The following is an 18,593-nucleotide window of genomic DNA, read 5'->3' as shown; positions in this document are numbered from 1 at the left end:
TTCTGACACTTCTGAGTTCTTCTGTATTAGTAGTGGATTGAACGGTGGCGTGGCAAACAGCCACTCACTCCTGTGGTTCTGGCAACCAACGAACAGCACATCATACAGTGCCAGAAACCACTTACGCAAGTCTATCTGAGTTCGCCTAACATTTTGAGTTGGTTTAGGCGATGATTGAAGCAGTTTGCACAATGCTAATTGGTGAATATAAGCTTCCACTGCTAGATAGTCAAGTCAAGTAGTTTTATTGTCAATGCTGCATATGTACAGGACATACATAGAATTGAAATTACGTTACTCTCCTTCCCAATTTTACAGCAAGTACAGATAATGGATAATAAAGAAAAATAAAGAAAAAGGGGAGACACTATGTGTACAATACAGCAGCAGGGACACAGACATACATGAGACAGAACAAGGTGCAGTAGTGGTGGGGGTGAAATAGATATATAAATAGAAATAAAAAGAAATAAATATATAATCTAAATCTAAATGAGTGGGAGACACTATATGTACAATACAACAAAAACACAATAGACATTTGTGAGACAGAAGATAATAGCTACATCAGCTTCATAACTGTTGTGTCAAATGTATTACTCAACAAGTGTATTGTTCCACAAATCGTTACTTTTTGGTTGAACTCATCTCTCTTTCTTTCTCTTCTTCTTTCTCACCATCCCCCCAAACCCAAACCAGGTGCCACCACGCAGTATCCCAACCCCCAGGCGGACCTGCACCAGTCCTGCCGCCACCCCGTGCGCTCCTGGGCCAACCAGAGCTTTGGAGCCCACCTCCACAACATGACTCTGGCCAACGGGCGTCTGCGCGTGCCCCAGGACGGCCGCTACTACCTGTACGCCCAGGTGTACTTCCGCTACCCTTCGCCCAGCGAGGGTGAGCAGCACAGCACCAGCCACCAGCTGGTCCAGTGCATCTACAAGAAGACCTCTTACCTGAGGCCCATCCAGCTTCTGAAGGGTGTGGGCACCAAATGCTGGGCGCCGGACGCCGAGTATGCGCTGCACTCCGTCTACCAGGGGGGTCTGTTTGAGCTCCGCGCCGGGGACGAGGTCTTCGTGTCCGTCTCGTCTCCATCTATGGTGCACGGCGAGGACTCCTCCAGCTACTTCGGAGCATTCCGTCTGGACCTGTAAAGCCAAATCTGAGAGACTACGGCAAGACTACATTACCCACAAGGCACTGGGAGGATTTTTGTTTTGTTTTTGTTTTCTAAATGGGAGATGGATTAAACATTGCATCGTTTCATTTTCCTTCTTTGACCAATCAAGATTTCTTTTATATATGTAAAATTCCTTTTTTTTAAGGCAGAAGAATGTATGTATATTTTTAAAACCACATCAAAGGTGTGGATCTTGGAAACGGTAGCAGAAATGAAAAAAAAAAAAAAAAAAAAAAAGACAACAACCACAGCCAAGACTTTACAAGGCTGCTTCTTTGCCATCGCTGTGCACATCTGTTTCGGACATTCGTAAGTGAAAACAGGTTGTTTCTGTTGCCACCGTCATCCAGAGCGCGGTGACTGGGTACATCGGATTTAACACAGTTTTAAAGAACAGAGATGTACGAGGGGATGACAGGTGGAATGCGGAAGAAAGACGAAAGGGGAGGACAGGCATGCAACATTACTGGCCCCACACGGATCTGGCAGAGGAGGAATTCTCCCTGGCCAGTTCAACCAGTGGAGCAGCATGCTATCTCACATACTGGCCAAGAATAGACACTACCAGCAGCAGGGATTCAACACTGTGCAAAAGCTTAGACATATGAGAAAATGAGATATAAACAAACAAAAATACTTAATGTAATTCCAATCCTTTATAAAACTGTTGCGCTCATTTTTTAATTGTGTACCTGATTTGGTTAATCAATGGCCTAACTTACTCAAAAGATATCAATTCCTCATTTTTTAAAAAGACTTTCCACTTAAACTTTACTGCATTAATGTTTGCTTGTATTTATTACAGTAGTATGTAGTGCTTTATAAGCAGTTCGATTAACAGTTCACATTTTGCTTAGGTGCCCAAAACTTTTGCACAGCACTATTATTTATATATTATACACACATGCATAATTCAAAAACACGTGAAAGCATCCTGAATGCAGCTTATGATTATAAGCCTGATATAAAGAAAACAAAAAAATGATTCAACCTATTTTAAGACATTCTAGGAGACATTGTGAAAACAGAAATTCTCCTAACGACGAATCTGTGATATATTGACTTGCTTTTAAATGCTTCCCTTTGTCAAGTGATCTATTTTTTCAGCGCTTGCAGAACACTCCAGTCGAGAGCCCGCAGGTGCATGCTGGGATATGTTGATCCTTCCATTAAGTACTCACAGACTCTTATATAAATCAAATACACCAACATGTTTACTTTCACGCTCCAGCACAAATCATATACTCCCACTCTAGGCCTGCTTTCTAAAAGCGGACACGCCTCACTCGCACAAACACACGCTCTCGCGCCCTCACACAACCTGCTCTCGGTCATCTGTGATAAATAGAAAATGAACCAAAAAAAAACCTGCTCTTTGGGCCATGTGGTCAAAGTCGTATGAAAGGTTAAACAAACAGGGTGCCGCACAGTTTAAATGTCACACACCCGCTGTCTTTTAATGCTTTGTTTTTCCTTCCAGGCTACACGCTAGCACATACACATTGTCAGTGGAGTGTCTCTTTCTCTCTCTCTCTCTGGTCCTCTCTTTCTCTCTCTCTTTGCTTTAGTCCGTTTGGTTGTACCTGTGTGTGTATATATATTTTTTATATTTAATTCTTTAATATGTCTCATTTACTGGGAGTGAATGTATAGGAGATCTATCGTTCTGAGCTCAGCTCAAACCTTCTGCTTAAAAGGTTGTTTTAGGTCTTGCTTTCTCCGCCCACAAAATGCATTCTTTTTTTTATAATGTTTTTATACAGTGAAATAGAAGAGTGGAAGGAAAATCCCATAGAACTAAAAGAGAAAATTAGGCATACAACTTTTTGGTTTAAAACATTTTAGGGTGCCGAGCGCTGCCACTATGATTGGGAGATCACTGGTTTGAATCCTGGTCATGTAGCTTGCCATCAGCTGCTGAAGCCCTGAGAGAGCACAATTGGTCTCTCACCACATAACTTCTAGGGTCATCTGGATCAGCAGCAGTTTGAAAAGAGACGGTGGCTGTCTTCACATGTATCGGAGGAGGCGTGTGCTAGTGTATACCCTCCTTGTGTTGTGGCATCACCAGTGGTGGGGGATATACAGCTGACTAGCAGCTCAATGGGTGGGACAATTTGCCTAGTTAAATTGGGAGTATAATAAAAAAAACATTTTATTTATTGCTTGTATGTGAAAATAAATCACACTGTTGAGGTGTAGATTTTCTGTTTTCTGTGTCATCAAAATAACAGGGTGGTTGAAAAAAATCTGGCTAAAATATGTTGCTGTCATTTAACAACTAGTCTGACCTTAATCAGTTCATATCCATGGTGTGCAATTTCTCTTTCATTTGAATGGGATTTCTGCCAACGCTCTGTAAAAGCTTTTCCAACCAAGCAACAGTTGTTAGGAAAGAACGCATTTGTGGACGGAACACGGAAAGGTCAGTTAGCCTCTTGCTCTGTACAAAAGATTGAAGTCAGAAATTATTGACTGCAAACAAGAAGAAAAATGACCAGTCTGGTGAAGGCTGGCCGCCGTGCCTGCCAGTGCGTGCTGGTTGATGGACAGGAGAGCAAGGGTGCGGCCGTAACTCTCCCCTTTGAATGGCCAAAAGCCACAATGGCGGCTGAACAAAAGGCCTGGTTGGACCTCACTGTAAAATGTAAATGGACTATTTTTCTTCCTCTCCTCACTGGACTCCGGCCCTTCGGCTTTCTCTGATAAAGCCACTGTTCCAAAGGAGCCTGTACCGATACACAATGCACACAGTTGGAGGCATTTGCCTCCCCTTCCTGTGGACTCTGCTATGAGCCTCGGTAGACGTTGTTATAAATCACTGTCTCCATCCGTCAGCCGCTGCTGAGTCCAGTCTGGCCTCACGTCTTGGAAAGGGCAAACACTCACAATCAGCGAGACGCATTGTGCAACAGGCATTAACTATTACACTCTCTGTGATGGAGAACATCGCTCATCAGAGACGACAACGTAAAAATGCCTCTCGGACCTTGGTGCCGGCCTGAGCGCGTTACCGAGCGAGACTTTCGGACAAGGCCTCTCGACTTTGGGTTCGTGTCTGTGTACTAAAACTGAGTTTGTATGAGTTTGGATGCAAACAGACTACCATACAGTGTTTATCAGTGTTTGTAGTTTGATGGATTACCACTAGTGCTCTAAAGGAACTGCAGTCCATAACGCCTGGGTAGCTTTTCCAAGTTGACTTTCTTCAGCAGTTGTGAAAGAGAACCGGAAAACATAATATATGGGGTAGAGAACAGGCCAAAAACATGGAAGCAAACATGGATAAATCATTTTGCCCGCTCTACATGTTTACTGACATGAATTTAAAGCCCATGTTTGCAGCAAAGTACAGTACACCTAGAAATGAAGTTGTTCCAAGGGTTCTTTGAGCAGTGCCAAAGATTAACCACTTTCTATAGAGGGTTTGTAATAGAAAACTCTTTGGTGATACATTTGAGTGGGTACATGCTTCACACTGACATGCCAAAAGTCATGGGACAGCAGGAAATTGTAACTGTAAATTGATCATGAAGCAGAACCTCAAAGGACTACTTGGGAACATCTACAATTGTATAAGTTGTGAGATATTATCTTGTGAATGAGGTTAAACACTGGCCAGCATTCCCATGGCGAGAGAGTTAGAGTTGTCAGTGTTTGATAGTCCCATCTCATTTGGTGTGTCAGTGTACTGTAAAAAAACGGTAAAGAACCTATATGGGAAGTTATGCTTCTTTAGATTTTTAAAAAGATTCCTTACTGTAACACTTAAGGCTCTGTTACAAACCTAGTTCTTTTTAAAAGGGGATTGATGCTTTTATAGAACAATTAGAAGAGTCTTTTTGATCTATTCTCTTAAATTGACCAGCTTTGTTTCTTTACAAACTCCTACTTCTGCACACCTGCTTCAGTTCACAGGGCCTTTAGAAGCAGCTAAATGTGGGGGATCTGATGAAGGTAATTAGAGCTGCAGTAATAGTCAGCAGGACCAGAGCTAATGAAGAATCAGTTGTGCCTCAGCCACAATAAAAGATAATCAGCACAGTTTAGATGCTGATCACCACTGCCATTGTATGCAGATGGTGCCTTCATGCAAATTGTTGCAGTCTGGTCACTGGTAGGATGTGTATTTAGAGGTGATCAAATCCTTTTTATTGACATTGCATGAGAGACCATTAACATAATCATTGAGAAGAGTGAACCAATGAGACCTGAGATCACCATTTTTAAATTTCTGTCTTATGTTCTGAGACAGAGCCATAAGGCAACTTTCACACAGTAGGGAAAGAGACATAAATTTAATGTTCTCAGCAAATTAGATTTTTTTTATGTGACTTACAGCTGACATTCATCTAAACAGTTTATGCTCTTAAACCGACCCACACGCTTCACTTGAAGTTTCAGTTTCACAGCATTAGAGGAGGTACTAAGGATTTCCAGTGGCTGATAGCTGGGTTTTCTTACCAAGACTGGGTTTAAGGTTTCTTTAAACTAAATTTATTAAACCTTTTAGTTCCTTAAGTGTCCCAAATCTGACCTGTGTGTCAATGATTTTGTTTAGTTTTTGCTGTTTACAAAGAAATACAGACAACACAACTGTGATCGTAACCTTTGTTGGGAAATTTGAGTAAATTGGTGGTTTAGTTCTGGACAAATCTTGTAACATTGGAGTGAAATAAAAGACAATACATCAGTAAAACCATTAATTAAAATCATTATGTGTGAGTTCTCTCACAATTTATATTTATTTAGTTTATTTCGATGTTGCTACCATACCTTTTGGCCTGGAGTTGTAGAATCAAATCTTAAATCGGGGCTGTCCAATCATATCCGGAAAGGACAGATGTGGAAGCTTTTTTTTTTATTATTCAAGCCAACCAGAAGCTCATGCGATCTGTTCAGGTATCAGAACTTCTGGTTGTTGAGAATAAAAAGATTTGCGGCCACACCGGCCCTTTGCAGATAAGACAGAGAATAAGACGCCTCTGCCTTAAACTGTAATAGGAATGCAGCTTCAGGAAAGGTCTTAGCGGAAATAAGACTCTGTGAAGGTTTTGCTAAAGCTTCAAAGGTGTCCTACAGAGCAATGCCTACACAAACAAACACACATCTGCTCAAGAACCCCACCACTCAGGCCTGAGAAGATTTACACTCATACAAAATAAGGTTCTAAGTTTTTTTTTTTTTTTTGAATATACAGCATTAGATAGGGTTGGGCATTGATTTAATGTCAATATATATCAGGATCAAGATTTGTCTGATATTTATTTGTACTTGCATCACATGAATTGACCAGTTAATTTGACCAGCTGTTTGGAAATCAGTTTTAGTTTAGATTTTTCTTCACAGATTTTTGCGGCTTTAATTTTGTTCATATTGGTATTGGAAATAAAATGAACTCTATATGACCTATATACAGAAATATGTTATTTTAATACTATTTAGTCGATATTGCCCAGACGTACCTTTAGATTAAGTAAAGGTTCTCTCACTATTTCGTTTAACTATTAAACAGAGGGTTTCCAAACTCGCGTGTCTGTTTTACAACAAAGCTTCTCAAATGAATTTTCCAGTGAAATGCTGCAAGATTACTTTGGCAATCGAAAAGGTTCTTCTATGGCACCAAACAACCCGCGTGACCCCTTTGTTTTTAAGACTGTATGCAAGAACAGCTCGCTGTTAAAACACCCGCAATTCCTCTACAAATAACCAGAGAGTACTCTCTAACCGCAGTTTGTTATTGTTATTGTTCACCCCATCCCCTTCTGCTCCGGAGGCTTAGCAGAACTCCTCAGGCATTCAAATTTGGCAACCTGGCCATCCGTCCAAACAGCGCAGGTAACGCGGACACAGAGGCATGGACTGGGTCAGGAGTATTGTGCCTGGTGATTCTGAAAGATGGATCTGATTCCAGAGGTTCTAGATGTGGATGGACTTTAGAATGGTTTGCCCTTCTGAACAGTGAGCATCCAAATGTGAAAAAAAAAAAAAGTAAAGGTGGAAGAACTATGTTGAAATATGTGTGAGAAGTGAATATGTATGTGTGTCTAAGTGTATGTGCGTCAGTGTGTATGTTTTTTTTTTTTTAAAGATGATTGTAGAAACAGTGGATGTAAAGCAGAAAATAAGAATGGACTATTCTATAAAGTTCTTCCTGAGAACAGACTGTGGCGTTGCGGTGAAATTTTGGAATGGAATCGAATGTAGTCGGAACCCCAGTGAGCAATACTGAACAAAAGAGCTATTGTTTTTATTTCTGCCCAGAGCGAAGCAAGTGCTTTTTTTTCACTCTGTTAAAAAGTCTTAAAGTCACCAATCTGTGGGTCTGGGTTTTTCTTTGATGAAAGATAACATGCACTGTTTACCACTGTTGTTTCCTCACTGTAAAAAATGTACAAATGTCTAGCGGTCGGTCTTTACTGTAAAAAAAAAAAAAAAGAAAAGTCTTTGATCTTCTGTGATTTGCATTTTTGAGGGACGTGTGTATTTTTTTAATGTCATTTCTAACAATTAAAGTGCTTGTCTTCTATGCAGCGAGTCACTGAGTGAGTGAGCGACTGAGTGAGAGTTTGGGCGTCTAGACGCCGCCTTGGTTTTTTGAGTCATCTGGTTGCCATACATCATCTTCTCCCACTTAAAAGTTATACTTAAAGCTCTTTTTCACACACACACACACACACACACACACACACACACACACACACACACACACACACACACACTTTTAAGCTTAAGAAGCCCCCCACCCAGTCAGTACCCCCACCTATCTCATAAGTCTCTCAGACAACCGGAGCATGAGTCACCATCACACTCACTCCCGCTGGGGGTCCTGACCTCCTGTGCCTCTCTCTCTCTCTCGCTTACACACTTACACACACACACTGTTACATCCCACATGGTCATTTACACAATGACAGACCACACACACAAAAACCTGACCACCTCAGTACTGACCACACAGGCACACAGATTCGTGCCCCACTATTCAACCCACTCCCATTTTGATCACACACACACACACACACACACTGTTTTTCACTGGCCTCTTTGTCTGCCAGACAAACACACACACTCCTCTCATTGTCCCCAACTACAAACATGTACACCCCCGAGGGGCTACACTTCAAACCTGACCTCACATACACTGACCCCACACACAGCACTAAACCCACGCCTCCCCTCGCCTCGCCCTCCCCCACCCTCTCCCAACTCTCCCCTCACCCTCTACCATTCCATCCATTCACCAGTCCATCCGACCGATGTCATCTTAAACCTCGAGTGCCGCTCACCGAAGCATTCCAGCCCACAAACGTGTCCTTGTGCAGCGGAATGTTCAGGAATGTCATCGGAAAGCATGCACAGGCATACACAGCCCAAACTGCTCAGCCTCCCGACGCACAGGCGGCGGCCCCCTCACCCTCCCTCGTGCACTTTTTCGCACGCTGGGGGAAGAGTAAACACAAACTTACAAACAGACCAACAAATGAGACGTCTGGGAAGACGTCTAGCAGCCAGTATGCTTCAGGCAGCGCAATGCTGCAGCTGCAGCCTTCAGATTCACACTATAGTTTCCATAATATAGTGGGGTTTCAATGTTTTTTGGCCTACTTGGCTCACTTTGCTTACATATTGGCATGCTTTCAGGGCAGAGAGGCTCTTATTGGTTGGATCTCCAGGTAACGGTTGACAGGCCTAAAGAATCTATACCCAGATTTAAGGCTCAAGGCTCTGAACCCTCAATGATCACCACTCCAGGCATGCATGCTCACTGTTTCACTGTGTGTATGTTCTCACTAGTGTGCACAGATGGGATAAAGACATAGGCCTAATTCCATGTGTTTAACAAAAATAGTCTATGTTGTTTTCTTTCTATATACAGTTCCTCCCACACTCTAACTTGCATTAAACATAAAAACATTCCAATACCAACAATAACATACAACCTTTTATCCCTGTCCGATGCAACCACCTCTAACACAGGTAGTGACTGATAAACTTGCAGGTGTAGAATCTATACCCAGATTTAAGGCTCAAGGCTCTGAACCCTTCAATGATCACCACTCCGGGCATGTGTGCTCACTGTTTCACTGTGTGTATGTTCTCACTAGTGTGCACAGATGGCTTAAAGACAGAGACCTAATTCCATGTGTTCAACAGAAATAGTCAATATTGTTTTCTTTGTATATACAATTCCACCCACACTCTAGATCATAAAACATTCCATTGGTGACCAAAACCAACAACAACATTTATCCTTTTATCCCGGTCTGATGCAACCACCCTCTAACACAGGTAGTGACTGATAAATTTGCAGGTGTTTATTATTACAAAGCAATGCGGGACAAGATATTCAAAATCAAGAGGCCATTTTACACCGGATGCACTGTAATGTAAAGGAATGATCAACTGAAAGATTCTTTTGAGTAATAAAAAAAGTGGTTCTTCTACTACACTGCTCCAATAAACCCACCTAAAAACTCATTTATTTATATGTATATGTAATTTATATGTAACAAGACTGCCCACAAGTACACTGTACTCAAACAGTGGTTGGTACTTCGCATCAACGACACTGTGTGTCCATGTTTACAATGCAGATTCCTATTCTTAGTCAGCTCAGCTAAAACCAATCAAGGAAGAGCTGCAACTGAGCAGTCCAACCGGCTTTTCAGTGAGCTTGATTAATGGTGTTGCTGAAAACAATGTGTGTTTGTCATGATGGGGAATTCCCCCTGGGAATCAACATGTTTTGAGGTAAGTGTGTGATGAGGTCTGCACACTGCTGCACTGCGAATTACTTGTTAGCCACATTAGCAACACAGCACCAATTAAAGAAGCAATAAAAGAACATTTCAAACATATAATTAAATTTAGTTTTTAGACAAAATATTCCTTTAAGGGAGATGGAATAGATTTGCCATGTTGACAAGTTTCCCCTGGGAATCTTTACACAAACAAAAAAAAATCCTTCTCACATTATTAGACAAAAACATAATACAGGTGATTATGGTGATTATTGGCCATAGATTGAATCATCTGTAGTTAAAGGAGTACAAGTTCATATTCATTTATATCTGTGATACATGTAGAGCATTCAAAAAAGTGGATATATAAGCAATGCCATCTGCACGTGTAGGCGCCTGAGCAAAAAAAAAAAAAAGCTGTTTTAAAACAGTGCACTGGACTGAATTGTGTTGGCCTTACACAAATCTCCTGTCGGTTTGAATGAAACATTATTAAGCACCCTATTACTCCACCCTCTTTTCCATCTGTTGCAGTAAACATGCGTAAAGTCCATGCCCTGTGTCACTGCGGGCAAAAAAAATGTTGTCTAAACTGTTAACTCCTGATGGAGGTTTTTTTTTTAAATAGAGATTTATTTTAATTTAATTAATTTGGAAGCTGAATTAGAGACATTACTGATATAAAACAAATCTGTAAAATAAACCATCTGTATAGTGCACCAAAATCTAACACAGGTAGTGACTGATAAACTAACAGGAGCACAATACAAAAAATATCGGACAGTAGATACACTCGACTGTTCTCAAAGCAGCTAAACTAGAGTATTGATTGTCTAACCAAGCCCAACCCAGTGCCCAACCTATACCCAGGCCTGGTTGATCCAAGATTTCCCAACGCTTTTCACAGGCCCTGCCAGGTGGATTTTAAGAAAACGATCTGTGGCATAGGCTTACATTTTTAATACTATTTTTATTTTCTATAAAGCTAAAAATGCTAAAAAAAAAAAAAAACGCTAACCCCATGATACTCGTTAAACACAGGCATTGCAGGCTTGCTCTGGCCAAAAGCCACCACTATTCTAAGAAGTGCTTGTAGAGAATGAGAGGAGCACCATCAGACGATAAGTCTCTCTGAAAAATAGATTTTAGAGGCATGGTTTGAGTTCAACACCAGGAATGAAAGGCAGATCTAAAGGGAAAATAATCATTCCAGTGTTGTTGAGCTCACCGCCTCTAAACGGACAGAGGTCATGTTTCTTGAATCTGGACTAAGCCTCTTCAACCCAGGCCCTGTAATTTCTTTAATTGCTGCATATTATACAGACAAGTATCCGACCAAAAGCGTCCTGACAATTTAGGGGATTTTACTTCAACTGGAATATAACTTAAATGTCCATATTAATATTTCATGTCCTAAATGAGTCGATGACAGACAAAACCAGCAATGAGGCACGCCTGATTCCTCACATATTTGATACGCACACACTTGTATGCAGAAAATGCTGCAGATTTATTCAAAATGACCAAAAATATTTTGAAAAGAACACTGGAAGTGAAAAAGCAATCAATTCCAATTACGTCCACAGCCCGCACTGTCAGTTCACTACAAAATAAATATTAATTGCACAGTACTCTTCAACAACACATCAATTAACTTGGAGGCGATCTGGCCATGGATTCCCCAAAGTGTACCACAAAAATCATCACGAGGCATTGGAGCTCTGACTCTCTCTGAACATTGGGATGATTTCAACACTGTGATGGAAACCAGGCACAGCTCATCGCAGTGCTGTGTAATAACAACAGGGACACACTGTGTCTTCTGACAGTTGTGTATTTGGCTACATGCAGATTTAGAATAAAAGCCTCATAAATCAATTACGATTTTTGCTCAGATTAAAATTTGTTTACATTCATAAAGGTAATTGACCTGTATCTGTCTGAAATATGAGAAAAAACTGTCTCTAAAATGGCATTCACGAACAAATCATATGGTTATGCACACTGTTTGTTATTATTTTGTTTTGCTAACTCCTGTCAGTCTAAATGGAGAATATATGCGCAATACAAATTTTTGGCAGAAACCAATCACGTTTTTTTTTTACTATTGTATAAATTAAACAGCCTTACATTCAAGCAGAAAGTTTAATACCAAATAACAATAGGATCCATTGTTTTGTATATAATATTTTTGTTCTTTTTACTCATTTGGCCAAAGACAGAGATATTTGGCTTCTTTTGGCTAATTAATATCTGTTACATACTATTTAGTGCATCCATAATGCTAATGTTGCTGATAGTGAATGACAGTGTAGAGACTTTTTTTTTTTTCTTCATTAAGTGCAAAAAAGACACTGACATGCACAAGGACCAGGCCTGGGAACTCCTTGCATTAATCAATTCCACTGTTTATCCTCCAAAAACCTCCAGATCTCTTGAGCAAACAGCCAACACCTTTCACCCAGTTGGAAGATCCGTATGGATGTAGAATACAAGAATCTGTACATGTTCTTGTGACATCAGTCCCTGTGGGCAGAATGAACCTGTCACTCCCACTCTCCGGCGAGTGAATGGGAAGAAAACGCAGGCGCCTGCTACACAAATGCCCCCCCCAAACAGCATTCAGCATTCAATTCACTTGTGGCTTTTTGCTTGTTTGTCTTCCTGAGTTTGAACAGCACATTAGTTACTCGAAGGCCCGGTTTGGCAGGTGGGTAATAACCACAGCTGGATAAAGCACTAACTCCTACATTCTTCCACAGGGTGGTGGGCCGCATTCTGCAGATAAGGAGCAAAAGGGGGGGGGGGGGGGGTTAGTGGGGGGGTCTGTGGCATGTCCTGTTCCAGTCGACATTTCATTCAGCCCTGGAGCGCGACCTTAAAGCCAATCCAGTGTTGGGTTACAGCGGAGAAGCTGGTACAACCCAGTAAGCCAGCAGAAATGAGCGCGGCTCCTTCCAGCCAAGACTACCGCTCTTTGCCTCTCTCTCTCTCTCTCTCTCTCTCTCTCTCATAACCCCTGTGCCACACAGAAGGGACCTTTGTGAAAGCGATCCGGCTGCTGACCAGTGAGCGAGCGCTGTTTAATTAACCTTCTCTCACCACACTCTCCTGTTTTCTCAAGGACTAGGGTGGGGGTCAAAAAAAGAGAGGTATAATCCCTCATTCCTGCACATCTTACCCCATCCCCTCACCCCTCCCAAACGCATACACATATGAAACGTTTGCTTTCAATCAGCGGAGAGGGAGCGAGTGTTTCTTTCCTCAGCTCTATTATAATAATGCGGAATTGGCTGCTGTTGCACGGCAGGCCCGGATATTGGCTCTCTAAGAGTGGAAGAGGGCTGGGTTTGTAGAGGGAGGGGGGGGGTAAAGCCGTCGGAGAACATCCTGGCGACCGCTAGCCCAGACGAGGGAAACAATAGTGCCTTCGACCTCCCTGCCCCAATGAGAGAGAGAGAGAGAGAGAGAGAGCATGCTCGAGTGATGAGAGTGAGAAAACATGAAGAGAAGAATGATAGAAAGAAAAAGAAATTGAAGAAAAGAGAAAAATAGGAAAAGAAGAAATATCACAAGAAAGCAAGAGAAAGAGCAAGAGTGAGAAAAACAAAATATGTGAGAGCAAAAGACAGCGAGAAAGATGGATCCAAAGAGCGAAAGTGAGCCGAAAGAGAGAGCGAGACAGACAGAGAGAGTGAGAGCACAAGAGAGTGAGAAATAGAGAGATTAAGAGAGCAGTAGCAAGCAAGGGCATGAAACAACAATGAGAGTAGAAGAGAACAAGAGAGAGAGAGAGAGAGAGAGAGAGAGAAAGAGAGAGAGCAAAACAGATTCAGAGTAAAGGTAAGAGAGAGCAGAAGACAGTAAGAGTGAGAAAGAAAAGAGGTCGACAGAGTGCAAGAGAAAGACAGAGTAAGAGAAGAGAACCAGATGAAGAAGACAGAGATGAAGAGAAAGTGAGAGTGCTATAGTGAGAGAAGAAGGGAGCAAGAGTGAGAAAAAGAGGTCCAAAAAAGAGTAAGAAAGAGTGAGAGCAGATCAGAACGAGATGAAAAAGACAGATGAAGAGAAAGCGAGAGTGCTATAGTGAGAGCAGAAGAAAACCAGATGAAGAAGACACAGATGAAGAGAAAGCGAGGGTGCTAGAGCAGAAGATAGCAAGAGTAAGAAAAAGAGGTTGAGAAAGAGCGTGAAAGCGTGAGAGCAGAAAAGAATTAAAAAGACAGAAAAAGCAAGACAGAATAAGAGCAGAAAAGAGAGAGATCAAGAAAGGGTGACAGTGGGAACAAAAGAGAGTGAGATTGAGAAAGAGAGTGAGAGCAGGAGAGAGATACAGGGTGAAGGCAATAGTGTGATGCAAGTTTGAGAGCAGGAGAGTGCCAGAATTAGAGAGTGAGACACTGAGAGCAGAAGAGAGCGACAGAAAGAACGAAAGGTATCGAGAGAGAGAGAGAGAGAGAGAGAGAGAGAGAAAGAGAGAGAGAGAGAAAGTGAGAGCAGGACAATTAGAATTGGTGTGAAAGTTGTGAAAGATGTGAAAGAGCCGAAACGTGTTTAACAGAGCATAAACAAGTGAAATGGTCACAGAGGGAGAAACTTCATTGAAGTTAGAAGGAGGGGAGGATTTAAAAACACGGGAGGACAATAGGCTTAGGTGGGCGTGTGGAGGACGAGGACTACAGTAAATAAACTGCAGGAGCCTCTCCCACAGTCCGAGCTGCGCTTCCTCTCAGAGGAGACTCCTCTACTGCCGTGATTGGATTGTCAGTGCTAGTGAAACAAAAGCCAGGGAGCAATCAGTCAAGCTGATCTGCTGAGGTTGTGTGAGGCCACGGCCAAAGCAGTCAAGAAGGACAGCGGCTGGAAGACTACGCCCAGCGCTCCAGCATCAGACTCAGTGGGTGCTGAACATAAAACAGTGGAGGAAAAATAAATAAAGAAACAGTGCTGAAAGATCCACACACACAGATTTGATTATCAGTAATCAAAATCACTGTCTGCAGGAAGACTGATGGTGTCCCTGAAGCAATGACATGCGAGCAGCCCAGCCCAACACAGCAGATCACTCACAGTCATCACAGACTGAGGGAATAAGTGTGTGTGTGTAGGTGTATGTGTATGGTGTGTGGTTTTATGAGGGGAATAGGGGAAAAATGGAGGGACAGAATAAATTGAGAGAGAGACAGAGAGACAAATAGGTGAAAAAGAGAGAGAGAGAGAGAGACAGAATAAAAGACAGAGACAGACAGAAAGACAAACAGGTGAAAAGAAGGAGAATAAAAAGACAAGAGACAGAAAGACAAATAGATCAAAAAGAGAGAGACAGAATAAAATGATGGAGAGACAGAAAGACAAACAGGTGCAAAAGGGAGAAAATAAAAAGACAAGAGACAGACAGAAAGACAAATAGGTGAAAAAGAGAGAGACAGAATAAAATTATCGAGAGCCAGAAAGACAAACAGGTGAAAAAGAGAGAAAATAAAAAGACAAGAGATAGAAAGACAAATAAGTGCACAAGATAGGTAGATAGATAATCAAGACAGACAGGCCTTTGGATGGATGAATGGATGGACAGACAGGTCTGTGGATGGACGATGGACAGAAAGACAGGCCTTTGGATGGATGGATGGATAGGTCTGTGGATGGATGGACAGACAGAAAGACAGGCCAGTGGATGGATAGATTAATATAACAATGGATGAATGGATGGACAGACAGAAAGACAGGCCTGTGGATGGATAGATAAATATACCAATGGATGAATGGATGGACGGACAGAAAGACAGGCCTGTGGATGGATAGATAAATATACCAATGGATGAATGGATGGACAGACAGGCCTGTGGATAGTTGGATGGATGGAAAGACAGGCCTGTGGATGGATGGATAAATGTACCAATGGATGGATGGAATATAAGACACAGTGACCTCTAGTGGCTAAGGGTGTGATTGACAGCTCATGTTCTGTGAAGGTAAAGAGCTGAACTGCTGGAGTTGCAGCATCTTACTGAAAACCTAAGAGCTGAGAACCAGCTCTTCCATATTACTATGAACTGTGTACACACACACACACACACACACACACTCAGTCAGAGCACAGTAATCACACTGACAACACACTCCTGAATCTTCTGAAGTCATTTTAAAAAGTGGGAGAGACTTCTAACACTACAAATCCAGAGCTCTAAAAAGATAAACTACATTAGCTGCAGTGGATTAAATCACATTTTAGGACACAGATTCCTTTAGAAGATCACAGATCAGTACTGGATTGCTGGCCAGTTCTGGTCAGTACTGGTCAGACTCTCAGATGAACAGTTAGAAACTGGCACAGAACACGAACAGTTCAGACTTACACAACCTTTCTGAGCTTTCACAGAGCAGTGGGTTTGGCTTATGTCTGCACAGGACAGTTACATGACATGTGCAGGGAGTTCTTACTCTGTGTGTGTGTGTGTGTGTGAGAGAGAGAGAGAGAGAGAGAGAGAGAGAGAGAGAGAGAGAAAGTATGACTGTGGCTGAGAGGGTGATTGAGTGCGAGCGGGTGTAAGACAGAGTGTGTGACTTTTAAACATGATACACCCTCGTCTCATCACCCGCCTACTTCCCACAGCGATTGTCTGACCTGGGCAAGTTCAGACACGTCACCTGGAGCAGAAACAGACCACTGCCTGCAGAAGCGTCCCAGAACGCTGGACCAGGGCGTCCTACTGAAATCACAGTCAGTCCTTAAATGACAAGTGCAGAGGAGGACAGCAGGCTAAAGGATGCTAACTTTATAGTTTATATACAGCTCTGGAAAAAAATAAGAGACCATTTCGGTTTCTGAATCAGTTTCTCTGATTTTGCTATTTATAGGTTTATGTTTGAGTAAAAAAAGAACATTGCTGTTTTATTCTAGAAACTACGGACAAAATTTCTCCCAAATTCCAAATAAAAAGATAGTCATTTAGAGCATTTATTTGCAGAAAATGAGAAATGACAAAAAGATGCAAAGAGAATGAAAGAAAACAAGTTCATATTCATAAAGTTTTAAGAGTTCAGAAATCAATATTTGGTGGAATAACCCTGGTTTTTAATGCATTTTTCATGCGTATTGGCATGTTCTCCTCCACTAGTCTTACACATTGCTTTTTGGATAACTTTATACCACTCCTGGTGCAAATATTCAAGCAGTTAAGCTTGGTTTGATGGTTGTGATCATCCATCTTCCTCTTGATTATATTTCAGAAGTTTTCAATTAGGTCAAATCAAAGAAACTCATCATTTTTAAGTTGTCTGTCATTTTTTCCAGAGCTGTAAATCAAACCTTAAAGAAGCAGTCCTTAAGATTTTTTTTTATTTTTAACTATTTAAAGTATTTAAAATATTCCTGAGGTAAGAGGAGACAGATCTGGATTAAGGACATGAATGTGCTTCTGTGACCATCCCTCCAAAGCCAAATATAGCCAAATATCATTCTAAAAACAGAGTGGTCTGGTAGGCCAGGAGTTTTTCTGGCCGGGTCACATGTCTTTCCAACAGGTTTTGCTGGTTACTTTTAGAACGTGCAGCAAGAAACTGCTTGTGCTGCTGATACAAGAGCTACAGCAAACATGGAGATTCGTTAAATCAAATAAACAAAGAATTACAACTGAATAGAGCTGGCAAGCTAAAAGAGAATGTGAGAGCAGTCTGCTTCAAGTTCCATATTCATTCTCTCTGAAAAGAGACTGAACCACAATGCATGTTTTAAAAGTACTTTTCCATATTTTAGGTGCAACTACACCTTCTCACCAGAGAGGTTGCAAACACTGATAGACTGGCACTTAAACAATGAATTGTTCCGTTTAATAAAACAATACATTTTAGGCACATTTCCATTGGTCCTGAAAGGGCAGCATTTTTCATTGTGTTTTTAAAAGGGCAAAGGACTGGATCAGCAGTGGTTTGTATGAAGGAATTAGTGCTACAACTGGTGTTACTTGTGCATGTGTGTGGGTTTGTGGGTGTGCACAGCAAAATAATTCTGATTTTTAAATCACATGACTGTTGTAAAAATGCAATTATTTGAAGATGTTTGCTCTTTATTATTATATAGATATAATTACTCTTGTTAAAATTTGCCTTTTTTGAGGATCATTTATCTAGAAATCTGAAATAAACACTCTTTTCAAGTATTTTCAAGTATCAAACTTTCTGAATTCCAATTATACTGAAGTGTCTGTGGGAAAAAAATATATATATATAATAAATTAATATATATAAAACAATAAATATTTTTTTACTGTGGAAAATGTCTTTAAATATATGTTAAACACAGCTCAAAATCCACAATAGGCTGAAAAAAATGGTCATGGTGCTTTAAGTTCCCCATCTAAACATTATCACACATTTGTGAATAGGTTGCAAAAAAGAAGGGCAAGCAAGATGGCTTAAGAACTTCCCAGAACTAGGAGAGTATTTTTCTTAGAAATAATGGGTGACTATCCCCTAAAAGAAGAAGTGAAAGACACTTAGCTGGCAATAAAACGTGTTTACAAGCTGCAATACTTCCCAAAGGACGTGTTACCAAGTACTGACCATGTAAGGTGCCAGTGCTTTTTTTTTTGGGCACTTTTCTTTTTTCATTATTATTTGGAAACTGTAAAAGTTAGACTGCTTAGAAACTGTTTAGAAATACAAAA

At 41.2% G+C, this 18,593-nt stretch overlaps 1 protein-coding gene across 2 annotated transcripts in view; it reads left to right on the top strand.

The window, feature by feature from the left end:
• tnfsf10l (TNF superfamily member 10, like) overlaps window positions 1-7,712 on the top strand; it is a 48,454-nt gene extending 40,742 nt beyond the window's left edge. For both annotated transcript variants that reach the window (XM_007250186.4, XM_007250185.4), the window contains exon 5: window positions 700-7,712. In XM_007250186.4, coding sequence (XP_007250248.1) covers window positions 700-1,157 — 458 coding nt within the window. In that variant the 3' untranslated portion in view covers window positions 1,158-7,712. The remainder of the gene's footprint in view (window positions 1-699) is intronic.
• The last annotated feature ends 10,881 nt before the right edge of the window (window positions 7,713-18,593 follow it).

This window comes from Astyanax mexicanus, chromosome 8 (assembly GCF_023375975.1).
Source record: "Astyanax mexicanus isolate ESR-SI-001 chromosome 8, AstMex3_surface, whole genome shotgun sequence".
NCBI classification, from domain to species: domain Eukaryota; kingdom Metazoa; phylum Chordata; class Actinopteri; order Characiformes; family Acestrorhamphidae; genus Astyanax; species Astyanax mexicanus.
This window is presented reverse-complemented; position numbering and strand designations above follow the sequence as displayed.